Consider the following 14,193-nt stretch of genomic DNA (forward strand, 5'->3'; position numbering starts at 1 on the left):
TACAAGGAAATAAAATAAAAGTTTTCTCCTCGGCTTACAGCAGAGCAGAGTGACTGACAGACCCGTGTTTCGGACCAAACACTCTATGTAAGTGATTGCCGTCGGAAGATATAACTATTTAAGACTTATATTAACACAAATATTCAGCTTACTTCTGCTTTAAGGCAGCGGTTCTCAAACTTTTTTACATCAAGGACCCCTAAACTGACACAAATTAGACCACGGGCCCCCCACTGAGCAAAATTTTAGAGCTGCAACAATTAATCAATTAAATGCACAATAATCGATTTACATTTTTCAACATTTTATTTACCAAACAGCTAATCAATTAATCGTTAAAATAGATTAATCGATAATGAAAATAATTGTAAGTTTCAGCCCTACAAAATTTTTAAACAAATATAGAAATACACAAATATTTTTTTCTGAGACTGAATAACGTTACTTTTTTTTTTTTGGGAAATGTACGTTCAAATTACTGCCAATGGCATTAATCTTTGGAAAAATTTCAAGAAATTTCTAGAAAAAAAAATCGTATAATTTTGCAAAAAAGTTAGGGACCCCCTTGAACCCTCTCAAGGACCCCTGGGGGGTCCCTGGACCCCCAGTTTGAGAACCACTGGATTAAGGCATGTCCTGTTATACTTTTTCATCTATTTGTAATCAATATTGATCACTTTGTTTGTTTAGTGTCTCTCCTTTAAAACGTGTAAAGAAAAGCCTCATTACATCCTTTTTAAATTCAGTTTGTTTTTTACAGCTAAAAATTATGACATGGTTGTGATTCAATCAGATTTGATTGACAGCTTTGACAACATAACCTTAACATACATACAACATAACATTTTTCTTAGTATGATTCACATTCACAAGAAAACGAAAACAGCCCGAAAAACATGATGTTGTTAATGACAGACCATCACACTGTTAGGTAATTTCAAAAAGGTGATAAAAATTTAAAATCACATCATTCACAAAGAACACACACGAGAAGAGGCTCTTACATCACACATTACTTTTAATAATGTATTCATTATATACATCTATTCATGTCAGTTTCTTTAAAATCATCTTTACATCTGTATCGATTCATGTGACAGCTGGGTGGGGTTTTCGGGGCTTTTTTTTCTCTTTACATTCTCCTCCTCCCACCGAGGGTCTGTGGGAGAAAAACACTTCCTGGTTGCACAGCTGGACAGGAGTCCATATAAAAGCCATCCAGGTGGAGCAAGGCATGCTGGGAGGGGAGAGGGGCCTAGTAAGAGCCCCACAGGGCAGGAATGTCGGCTGCCCACTGCACAAATAAACAGCTAAAATATGCACTAAAATACAGTGTACAGCATACACCTGCTAAAACATCACACTGAGCTACAGAGGGCACGGACAGACGAGCGTAAGACATGAAGACGACAGCATGGCAGCATCTGTAATGAGTTTATGAAAGGCAGACAGTGATATAAGGCAAAATGTAAAGTTTTGTTTTTTTTTAACTCCTGAAGATGTAACTGTTATACACAAAGTATGATGTAAATGTCATCTTAATTATTTACCATCTACAGTATCACCGACTCCAGCTTTGAGAGAAAAAGGCCAGTCAAACAAAACATTTTACACAGATTTAAGATTTGCATTGGAATACAGTATATTGATATCAATTGCATTCAAAAAAAAAAAAAAAAAAAAAAATCCATGAAACATGATGGCAGGTCATGGTGCATGATTCAAAATACATAAATAAAACACAGCTGTACAAGAGAACTGCAGCAGTACTGGGTCCCTTATCTCCATGTTAGTGTAATACATCGGACGTAGACTGTGTATTGTAACGTCTGTAAAGAAAGATTTAAAAAAAAGAAAAAAAAAGAAGATGTGGCACCAGGGTTCCTCTTCTTTTCTAAAAAAAAAAAAAAAACCTCTCAACCCTGACCCCCCCCCCCCCCCCCCCCCCAATGTGGCCCCCTCTGTGTTTATGTAACGATCTTGCAGCCTTCACAATGAATTATCATCACTCAGTGCACATCACATTGCATCAGATCGTTTCAATACATTATCCAGTCATTTCAGTCTATTCAGTGCGGCTTCATGCTTCAGGCCTCAACTGGGGAATCGATGGAAGACCCACTGTGGTGATGGAGCACAGTGTGTGTGTGTGTGTGTGTGTGTCTGATGTGAGCGTCAGTGGGGCGGGGCTTTGGACAGTTGCATTGTTAGTGAGGGATTATAAAAAGACAACTGTGACCTGTCACCCCTGCCTTAAATCAACTGTAGAAACTGGAGGAAACCTGCACACTTGAATAGTTTGAATACACTTGAGCTGTTCTGGTGCTCTGGCTTGTAGTGCAATGTTTCTCATGTCGTATTGAAACTAAAGGTTCTCCCATATACACATGCTTTTTCTCATCCTTCCCTTCCGCTGTCTTTCTATTTGTCTGCATAGCGAGATAGACACAGAGCACCGTGCTGCTGGGAGAAAGCCAAAGCAGGCTGACTGTCAGACTTCCTTTACATGATGCAAGGTTGCATAAGCTTGCTCTTTGTTACACTCGTCTGCAGAGTGTTCGCTGCGCTGTCACAATAAAGTCTGGATTAAGTTCAAACCCAGCGAGAGCAGAGCGTTTAGTTTCCATCGTTTAGAGCTTACAAAGCTTAAATAGTGGAAGTCAGAATAAACAGCAGAGGTGATGTAGACAGTTTTAATACATACTGTATGTGTCTGCCACAGTTAGTCTTGGTTGCATCATTTGTACTTTTGAATTTCAAAATTCAAATGCTTAGCTTAGACGAGTGAAGAGTTTCTACAACTCTTTGAAAAGGGCTGATTCGTTACTCTCATTAATCTCCGACCTTTGTCTCAAATGAAAACAATAAAAACACAAGGAGAGAGAGAGAAGAAACCAAAAGGGACTAATAAGTTTACCTCAAAGTTTAGTCGGGGCAAAGGTTTACTGAGTTCCTGAGCTAATCGGCCGAAGGTCACTGCTACTTTACTTTACTTTTCTTTACTTTACAGTGATTCAGTGGAAGAGGTGTGGATCAGATCAGTCTGTTCTGGTTCTGTTGTGTTGCACAAACTCTGCCAACAGCAGTGAGTCACGCAGAGAACATTTAAGGCACGGTGGTTATGGTATTAGACTCTATAATTAGTAATAGAAGAAAACTGCTTAGTTCAATCAGGGGATTGTTACAGTACATGTGCTGCCGCGGTAACCTGGCAAGTTTGTGCGTATTTGTAACACGTTCAACTGGTTCTGAAGAGAAGAACCAATACAAGGCTCAGTGGAGTTTCAACTGTAGGAAACCAAGGCCTCTGAGGGAGAAGGGCCTCGACTGACTGTTAAGGCCGAGTCTTAGCCGGTGTGTGTGTGTGTGTCGTCCGCTGTCTCTGTCCCCTGCCTTTCCTGTCTCTCTCCACTATAGCTCTCATCATGAAAGCATACATAGCAGAAGAACAATAAAAAAAAAGTTTATGAATGTCAGATGTACCGTGTACAGTATAATCTCTTTGTAACAGATGAAGAAAAACATCTTCACGAATAAAGCCAACAATGCAGGATTTTCTTTTTTTTTTAAGTGATAAAAAACAAAGCACTTGATGATATTTGATAAATTAAGTGTTCTCCTGGAGAGACAAATGGTAATGACTCCAGGCTGATAAAATCTCCTTGTTGCTGTTGTGTAAACTGGCAGCGGCTCCGTCGTCCTTACATGGTTGAAACATCACCAGCAGGAAGACGGAGCAGATGCTCGTGTAGGACTGAATGCTACTGAGTTTTGACTTTCCAGCTTCAGAGCATTTCTCCACACAGAGCTACAGCTGTACAAACTCTTGTACAGTAACTGGATGAACTGTTAATGTATTATTATAAATATGATTCACTTTAATAAAAAAATCAGTAAAACCACATATTTTCCCCACAGCAACCATCCCTTATTATTAGTTACTGGTTTGAAACAGTCAAACCAAAATCTGAAAAATGCAAAGAAAATAAAAAAAATCTCAACTACCCAGAAACCAAAGCCTCCCTTCATGTAAAACTGGTAACTGTTTGCAATTAAAAACATCCAAACATTGTTGTGATGGAATAAAGAAAAATGAGAGAACACAAACACTTGCTCACAGAGTAGTGTTTGTGGATATGTTGATGTCCGATGTGTGTGTTACTGTGTCAGAGGGTGTGTGTGTGTGTGTGTGTGTGTGTACTGGGTCATGCAGCAGCGTCAGTGGGTGTGCTGGTCGCCATCGGCCGACGGCGCCTCCTGCAGGAAGGGGGTGAAGGAGGAGCGGACGGTGCGACCGCGCAGAGGCTGCTGCACGCGGAAGTTGTTCACCATGCTCTTCTGCACCTCCTCCTCGGCTGAGGTGAACAGGAGGCTCCTGAAGACGGCGAGCTGAAGGGGCGGGAAGAAAAAAAGACAAGAAGAGTTACAACATGCAACAAGATGATTCAACTGACCTTCTAAAAGGAACAGCTCCCGAGGTCTTGAGCACAAACATGTTGTTATGCAAGTTTCCCCTAATTGTGCAAATAGCTGGCCACACCCTTTGGGGGTTAGAGGTTTGTGGTCGGGCTACATTACGAAACAGAATTACCTTTTACCTTCTGGAACCAGTTTTGCTGAGTTCAGCTCCACCTCGGGTTGCACCAATTATATTTTGCCCTCTTGGGGGCAGCAGAACAACACCTGCTTTATCCCTCCCAATTAAACACACGCACACAAGCTAAAGTAAAATTGGCTTTGATTAGCACAAATAGCACAAAAGAGCTTATTCCTGTATCCAGAGACAGGTTTAAGGAGAGCAGACTGATAAAATGAGTGAAAGGAGGCTAAATAAGTATGTTTCTGTGAGTAACAAGAAATTACAGATTTAAAATAATTCAAAATCTTTATATGGCACTTGATTACATTGATGATATAATTACATGATGAAAAAAAAACCATACAAGATTAAAACATTAAATCCAAACTACACACCTTAATAATAAAGTATTTGATGAAAACACACACACACACACCTGATCATGGCTGACTTCAATGTGCTGCTTCATAACAATCCAGGTGACCGACTCGGTCAGAGGCGGTGTGGTCAGAGAGCCGTGGTACGTCCAGTAGTCGTCAGTGTTGGCGGGTAACAGACAGGCTGGGTCGAACCGGGTAAACTCAACGACGCTGTCCTGCAGACAGCACAAAGCCAGTCAGTTAAACTGCCTAAACGCTATCTCCAACTCCTATCTTGATCAACAGATTGTGCGATTCTGCTCATTCTCCATATTCAACCTTTAATTGTGAATTGAATGTCATGTTTTTCATAAAGCCAAAAGATTAAACATGCTTTTTCATGCTTTGAATTTTTTGGGAAAGGCCAGAATTTTTCTCCACCAAGTCCTTGCAATTGACCGATATTTCTGGGTTATTTCTACACAATCAAACGTTTTTTCTTGGCTATATTTCTCGACATTAGTATGAAAGTGACCATTATTTCTAGACATTATGCCGCAATTGTTATTTCTTGACATTATCACGTAATTAGCGGCCTGTAAATTAAAAGGTTACCTATTAATCCATAGTTTGCCTAATTTGTCTTCACAGATATGCAACAGGAATGTCTGATCAGCCCTACAGTGTCGCTACTAAACCACCAGAGTGCAGCAGTGCTCATGTTCCAGTAAAGAGCCCTTAACCATTTAATAGCCGACTTTGCTTTGAATGGACTGTGATGGAGTCGGTGTATTCTGTCTAAAAATTAATGACTACATTTCAGATGGGAGCACACCATTAATTAAAAAAAAAAAAAAAGCAGATTTATTTGGGGTTGTGGATGTGGACTCACCTTGTGTCTGATTGCAGGCAGGGCATCCACCAGCTTCTGGAGGCCTTCGTGTCTCTTCCCCACCTACACATAGATTAAACATTAATCTGTATAGTTCTTACAGTGCAAAGATGCTCATACAGCACATAAACTGGCCTGTTGTGTGTATGTTGCTCACACACGTTTACCTTAAGAAAGACCCCGATCACAGCCAGCCCGTTGTCCTCCATCACCGCCTCCTCGAACAGACTGTACTTGTCTGAGTTCCAGTGAACCAAGTGGAGCTGGGAACACACACAGAACACAAAATCACTCATAAACCCATGTGTTTGAGAGACTGTAACCCACAACTTTGATCTTTTCACCCCCTCTGCCCGGATCCCATGACCCTTATGTGTCTTGTTGAAAATGAATTACAGCAGCTCTGGTATTTTGCACAGACTCAAACAATCTGCTTACAAGTTATTGTAAATGGAAATTTGTCTTTGGCTTCCCACATAAAATTACAGACAAACCATACAAGTGGACAAGAAATAACAACAAATAGCAGCAGCAATAGGTTAACAGAAACCTACTTAAACTCAGTGCTTGTACAGCATATGGAACAAAGGCTTTCTTATAAACCTCACACTCAGAAGACAACACAACACATCAGCTACTGACAAAGATGGGACAAAGTCGTCAGTCAGGGCTGTAACTCGATCCTCTGCACACACACAGATCCAACGAGTGCAGAGTGATGAGAGCAATGACATGCACGCATTCCTTACACCACCAACAAGGGCTTGGCAGAGGACGCATACATATGCATGCGCACACACAGTGGAAGCTCTTGTTATGCAAGTGCACTGGAGCAACGTGGAAATAGATAGTCTGTGGGAAAATGTGAGGTAGGACGACTGCACTGGTCTAAAACGCCACCTGCCGAGAGACAAATACACTCTGTATGGGTTTGGTTTTACTGACATTAAAGAGGACCAGAGGAACACAGCTGGATCAAATAATCTGACACCCGGAAACCAGCAGAGTGGGAGATCTGATATAGATATAGCATGATGAAGCACGTTCTACAGCACCCTCGATGTTATCGGTGTAATGCTTCTCAGTGTTTTTCCAGGTAATTTCAAGGACGCTCAGAAGAAAAAGGACCTCAAACCAAGTCAACATCCACGTTGTTTAAACAGCGCAGTGTTGGATTTGTTTTTCTTTCATTTCTCCTTTCTTTTAACCCTTAAGAAAACATTTGGTCGGCCCGCCCCTCTTAGTTACTGTTGTTAGCCCGTCAAGCTTCTTGACACCGACGTAGCGTCAACACAGGGAGAAGTATACCGGTGCGTGTCAGTGACTGTTTTTGGAGCAATATCCGCGATATTTGGCGCAATATCCTCCAGATCGCGGCAAAAGGGGTTACAATATGCAGTGGAGGGATATATTCAACAACAATCAATGAATCGAACAATAATCGATTATTAAATTAATCGTGAACTATTTGGATAATCAAATAATCGTTTTGAGTAGTTTTTTAAAGAAAAAAAAGTCCAAATTCTCTGATTCCAGTTTCTTAAATGTGAATATTTCTGGTTCCTTTGTTCCTTTATGACAATAAGCCGAGTATGTGGTTTGTGGACAAAACAAGACATTTGAGGATGTCATCTTATGGTTTGGGAAACACTGATTGATATTTGATTGGACAATGACTGTTTGGGGGTGGGGTTTGGCAAAAGGTCAATTTCAGAGGACAAGCTGAATTTCTCTTTCTATATCCTGCTTTCTATGGCTCTACATGTGACTTTTTCCATTCAGTGACTGAGTCACCCCATAGAAAACACATACACACACACACACACGCTATAACTGTTGCTGCCACTCCTCTGTACTTAACATGCGGCTTTAACTTTGCAGTGCACACGTCAGACGATATTTAAAGCAACAACAGAGGGTGTGCACAACAGGACAGTGATGCTGCAGGTATGTGGTTTTGCTTTTACAGCCCCAGTTCAGTTAATGAATTGTTTCTGTCGTATATTGTCAGACAGGCTTATCATCATGATTATGAATGACATGCTGGAGTAAGTGGCCTAGAAGGAAGTGTGGCCAATATGGATATACCAGTTCTAGGAATCAAGGTGCTTCGTCGAATTCCTTGAATTGAACAATGACCAAAAAGACTCTTTGTTTTTATCATTGTCTGCAACTGTCCAAAACAATAAAGTCTTGTTTTTTTTCCATCTAACCTCCCAGTGTACTGCAGAATACAGAAATATCACTGCTGAGAATTGCTACATGGTCAATAAACTTTGGTATTTGGTATTAAGTTACTCTTTGAAATGACATAGCATAGATGTCTTCTGGATGGATCTGTAACATCTTGCATTTTATCTTATCAGAGATTTCACAACACTTAACTTAGAAGACGTGAAAGATCCAGACCTGTTATTAAATTGAAATGCTGAAAAGTGGCCCTAGCTGTATTTTTGGTGTTGTTCTCATGGAATGCATTATTCTGTGTGAAGTGTTTTTGTTACATACACCCCCTAAGCTCATAATGCTGAGCGGCTCTGTAGATGAAAGCATTCCCCAAAGTGTATCATTTCTGCAATATTAAAAAGAGAAAGAGAGGTTTTATTCTTCCCATTTATCTTGTGTTTTTTCTGGAATCAATCTGTTTCACATCACAAGCTTTGCAGGAACAGAGATTTCCTTTACGCCTCTTTCTTCTTTTATGTTCCTGACAACATTACAGAAATATTTCCGTCCTTTGATGTGTTAAAAATCAATAAATACATGGTATTTTTAATGGAACACTGTTAAAATATACTGTATGTTTTTTTTTAATTATTTGATCCTATTTTGTCCCGGCAGAAAACAAGCCCAGGAATAACCAGGAAGTTGTGTGTGGTGTTTTTCTGTGTTTGCATGTGGCAGCGGGGTACCTCTGCAGGGAAAAGCCTCCTGTCCACTGTGTGCTCTGACCCCCAGGCGTTGCTCTCACCCCAGTGGAAGTGGAACTGACACAGCCTGAATTTGTCTTGCAGGGGGCCGCCTTGCAGTGCTACACCGGAAAATAAAAAGGAGAGGTTTACACTTGAACATTTCACAATTAATCCAGGACAATGAAACGATTGTATATAATGTCTTGTTTTTGTCAATGTCAGTAGTTGTTTCCTCCTCAAAAGGAGGAAATGGATTCACTGAGGAGGACAGCTGCTGAGGAACAGGTTGTCCCGGTGGCAACACTGCACCCTAAACATCTAGGAAACTTTGAAGTGAGCGGCTACACTTTTTATTTCTCCCATAAACCATTTATCAGTGGCAGTGATACTACCAACAGATAAGGAGTCCTTCACATCTATACATGCATGTGTTTCAACATTGATTTACAGGTGCTATCCACAGTTACTGCAGTCATGTGCAGATCACTGCATTGTTTATATTATTTATAAACGCAATACCCTGGTCTCATGTGACCTTGTTTTAACCTGCTCCACATTTTTCTGTTATAAACCTGTGTTTGTCCTCTCAGCGCCAGACTAAGCTCTTAATACAAAGACCGGGAGCTTGTGACACGTGTGAAGTGGTCAAGAATACAATTTTAAAACATTTGTCATTTCACCAAATTAAGCTTATATTTAGATTTATGATGTTCTGGACGATTTTAATGTTTTGGTGTGCAGAACGGTAATTATACCAAAATGACCGACCTTCAAAATATAGACTATAAAACTGGTTGTTTAGGTCAGACGAGAGACACGCGAGTCACATGGCAATCACCAGCTCCGTGTGGTAGTGGTTTTTATCAGCAGCTTTACTTTCTCCTACAGACTGAGGGCTCTTTAAGGGGAGGGGGTGGGTTAAGAAGCCGATAATCCTCCTGTGTAGGAACATAAAAACATGCTTTCCCCCTGCTGTGACTTTCCTTCGTCTGTTCTGACTTAAAGGGAAACTACTGATTTGTTATAATGAAGAATTTATAAGAGATCAATGAGTTGTATGTGCATGTGTGTGTGGCGGGTACTCACTGGACTTGTCTGTTGTGTCATCATACTCCACCAGGAAGGAGTAACCGTTATTCCATATTTGTTGGCAGGTGTCCGGGTCGTAATCGCTGACCAGAGGCTTCAGCTCCGAATCAAAGACGCTCTTCCGTACAACGATGTCAATGGGAGACTGGCGATCCCCTCCAGGTACCGCGAGGGGTCCCTGCCACATGGGATGCACTGGAGAAGAGGAGAGAGGAGAGAGGAGAGAGGAGAAGAAGAAGCAGAGGAAGGAAATCAAAGTTATGAAAAAATAGAAATTTAAATTTAAAATCTAAAAAGAGCCAAAACTAAATCACAGCTCTTACTGTTACTGATACACAGGCAAGGGCAGAAAAGAGGAAACAAAATGCTGACACCTACTTTTCATGTTGTATTCTGCTGCCTGGTGCATTTTCTGACATTTCAGACAGTCCATTTTAGAAGAGAAAAATAATAAAGTTGCCTCATAAAAAAATAAAAAAAGCAATTAAAATCGTCACAATGACAGAGCTCCAGTCCAGACACAGACACACAGTACTAATACTATCCACCTTCTTCCTCCTCCAGCAGTGTCAAGGAACTGAATCAAAAGGAGCAAGTGAGCAATAGTACTTCCTTCTAGTCCTCTCTTACGTTTTTTTTTTCCTTAAAGGAAATTACAAAATAAGAGCGAAGTGGGCTGGCTGTACAGAAAGTGACACGCGGAATGTCCTGGCACGCCCCCAGCTCTGCTCCACAGCGGGGGAAGCAGACCAAGACCTCTGGCCAGTCAAACCGCCAGCCTGCCTGGACCAAAGTCTGTCAATGGGCTTGCCGTCTAATTACCCCAAAAACTCTGCTCACTTTCCCTGCCTCAAATCCTCCTTTTAATGTTCTCCTTTATCCTCAAAATCCATCCAAAACACACAAAAAAGAAAACAGTAACTCCATTTATAATGGAAATTCTTGTAAAAAATATTTTTAAAAAGCGCTGAAGTTTAAAACGGTTTCTCTTTAAGAGCTACAGAGAAAAAAAATCTTTCAAGTGTGGCTGTCAAAGGGCAGAAAAGCTGCTTATTGTATTGTTTTCCTCTCCATTCATCCAGCACAGGGCTTAAGGTTTCCACTGTGAGCCAAGCTGAACAGGTCTGACTGGGAGATGACCTTCATCTTCATCAGATTTCGCCGGCTCCTCCTGGGGGGAGTTGGCCGCCTGACTCTGTTATTGCACAGACACACAATAACTGCTTTCAAAGCGTTTCATGCTCATTCACTTGGTAATTGTCGAGTGTGAGTTTGTTCTAATCCGAATTGTGGTGTAACCCTCCTTTTAAATGACACGGGACAGCCAGATGTCTGGAGTGAGGAAATGATATCCAGTGTGCATGAAACAGCAGCCCAGTCTTGTGCATCAGCTGCCAGAAGCCACATTTTCAATATGAAAAGTGGCAAGAGGAACCAGTTTGCACAGAGTGAACACAGATTATATTCCTGCAGTCAACACATGTCCTGCAGAGGTGCCCTTGAGCAAGATGCTGACCCTGCTGAACCACTTGTCTGACAGAAAACCAGTATATTACCATTCCTTACCACTCAATGACCACACTGTGTTGTGGATAACTCTTTTTAAAAACCAATGCACCATGCTGGCACCATACAACATGTCTCTATATTGTCCTGTATGCCAATTCTGATCATTGCATGTCCTATATTTACTTAAGAAAAAGACACACAAAGAAGAGGGATTTACTGATCCAATATACCAGCACTATAATACCATTCTGGATGGGTGGTAGTACTGACTGCTGGGCACATAGAAACTAGACCTGGGACAGTATGACATCCTCTTTGGCAGTACGCTAAATGGAAAAGCGTCACTTGTAATCCAATGCTTGCTCCGTCAAGCATATCTGTCAGCAAAGAAGATCATACTCACACTTTGGAAACCAAGAAACCTAAATTGTTTAAACATGGAGAACTAGTTTAAAGTGTCAGAGCGAGCAGCAGCTAAAGATGGACACATTTTCATGCCAGCGTTATCATGTCAGCCCAAATCATATTTTTCACTGCCATCAGCTTTTATATGGCACTTATTCAGCAGTATTGCATCACATTGCCACTTAGAAATCAGCAGCTGTTTCAAAAGGTATAAGGGACAAATTCAATACCGGTATCTTAACACACCTTTACACCTTGGAAAAATAGATCATTATGGAAAATACAACAGTCAGTCAGCAGTGATGTAGAATTTGTAGTAAATAAGATAAATCATCATCAAAATAGTTGCTCAGGGCAATTTACCTAAGTCCACATGGAATATTTTCCTTCTGTGCAACAGCAAAAACTGTTTACAGTACAGTTATCTGCAGATAAACCCACGTGTCCTCCTGACTAGATAACATCAGGGAAACTGGAACGACACGTATTTTGTTGTCAACTGATCCTCCCAAGTTAATGGTTTCAGGCAGCACTTTCCTCTCTGGGTGTACGTGCTACCAAACTCTTTTGTGCTACAAAATAAAGGTTCATCTTGGGCACTGGGTCTACCAAACACACCTGAGGCGATAGGGGTAGTTTCTGGGAGGTTTAACTCAGGGAACCAAGTGGTGAAACCTTCTGCCTTTCTAAACTCCAAAATGCTTCAATGATGACTCACAATTTCTTGTGAATGATGTTTATATGTGAAGACTAGCCAAAACTAAAATGGGCCTTTAAATAGAAAAATTAGAAAGTGCACCAGGGCAGATAAAAGTACGGGTCAAGGAAAATTACAAGAAACCTAATTTCTAGTGTTGCGCACTTCAAAGCGACACAAAAGGCCTTTCATAAATCCTTGGCCAAGCAGCTTGCAGTACAACAAGCTTGTAAAAGTTAAACATGAAACATGTTTATTATCGCGGTTGAACATAAAGGCTTGGCTGCGTTGGACTCTTTTCCCACTTCCAAAGGTTTTTCTTTTATTTTCATGTCGACTATGTGGCTGCAGTTGGCATGAGACCTTGAACAAGACATTGCTCATGTCTCTGGGTGTGGCGAGGAAGCTGCTGAAACCTGTTAGATGAGCTCAGGTGTCTCCACAGGGCACACAAAAAACTAAGGGAAGTGGATCATACCAGAGATTTGACATTAAAAAGGCTTTTCGGGGCATACTAGTATAATAATGGTATAAGGTGTTTGTTATAAGTGCACTATTAGTGTTTTGAATATTTAAATTTTATCCAAAGCCTTTCGTGTGATAAAACACACACCTCAGAGATGATATACATGGATGTTATAGAAACAATAAGGACATAAAACGATCAAAATGTGACATATAGTCCGAAATCATCTGTGCTTTTTTGAAAACTAAATGAAAACCTCCTTGACAGCATGTACTGACTTAACACAGAGGCCGCAATGTAGGTGAAAGGGCTTCATATGGCCCCTATGTAGGCCAGTGATCAGGGATATTGATACTTGTTTGGAAAACATGGAGCCTGAAGCTCAGTCCCAAACACAGCTGAGTCAACAGGGAAGTGTTTGATCCAGATCCAGTGCTGACTGAGGAAACTCCAGTCCGAGCTTTCTGAGCCTCCTCTCGCACGTTTTTCAGATGACAACAAAAGTGACCATTTACTGATGGCTGCCTGACCCATAATGAAAAGGTTTCAAAGCCACAATGAGTGCCAAGCAGAGCCCCTGTCGTGCTTATACACACACAGACACATCTCCACAGTGGGAGGTACATTTTGACATGAAAAAAAATGCTTCCTTGTTTGTTGTAGTGGGTACACACTGTTCATACCTGTATCACAGAGACTATAGTTACATTGTTTTTGTTTTGTTGTAGTGAGTATACTTAAATATTAATGCATTTTCAGTATCACATCACGCTTTTGAAGCTGTGTAACAACGAACAGCTGCGTCGACAAGCTGGAAAGACGAGACAACATGTGCACGTACAGCTACACAATAATAAACATTCACGTTTAGGCTACTTACTCTGCGACAGCACATATTTGCTCGAGCACGCCGTGAGGTTGCATCTTCTGACTGGCGTTATCCGGTGGTGACTCTTGGCGTGCCTGACGAGCTGCCGGTGAAGCTGTGAAGCCAGAGGTCTTATTACGGATGACAAAGTCACCATATTGATGATCATCAGTCAGTCAGTCAGTCAGTCAGTCAGTCCCCTTATGTTACCAGCACCACCAGTTCAGCTGCAGGCAGGCGGCGCGTACACAACACGTTAACGTCAACGTCAACGTTCTCTCCACCTCGCGCCGCGGCGAGTTCGTTTTTTTAAAAAGGTAACGGTTCGAATAGAACGGTTAGTTTGACTCCACAGAAGTTCTGTAGCTCTGAGTCCGTTCAAAACAAAACTGTCGGTTGGTTGTTGCTGCTCCTCTC

The 14,193-nt window shown here is 41.2% G+C and overlaps 1 protein-coding gene across 1 annotated transcript; it reads right to left on the minus strand.

The window, feature by feature from the left end:
* Window positions 1–3,453: 3,453 nt before the first annotated feature.
* Window positions 3,454–13,975, minus strand: ca5a (carbonic anhydrase 5a). The gene is made up of 7 exons (XM_085779905.1): window positions 13,789–13,975; window positions 9,829–10,026; window positions 8,743–8,861; window positions 5,998–6,093; window positions 5,831–5,893; window positions 5,016–5,174; window positions 3,454–4,389 (listed from the first exon to the last, which is right to left on the minus strand). The coding sequence occupies exons 1-7, from the start codon at window positions 13,943–13,945 to the stop codon at window positions 4,219–4,221; spliced, it is 963 nt and encodes a 320-aa protein (XP_085636031.1). The 5' UTR covers window positions 13,946–13,975; the 3' UTR covers window positions 3,454–4,218.
* Window positions 13,976–14,193: the final 218 nt, after the last annotated feature.

Source organism: Trachurus japonicus, chromosome 6 (assembly GCF_045865225.1).
Source record: "Trachurus japonicus isolate A0001 chromosome 6, Traja_1.0".
NCBI lineage: Eukaryota > Metazoa > Chordata > Actinopteri > Carangiformes > Carangidae > Trachurus > Trachurus japonicus.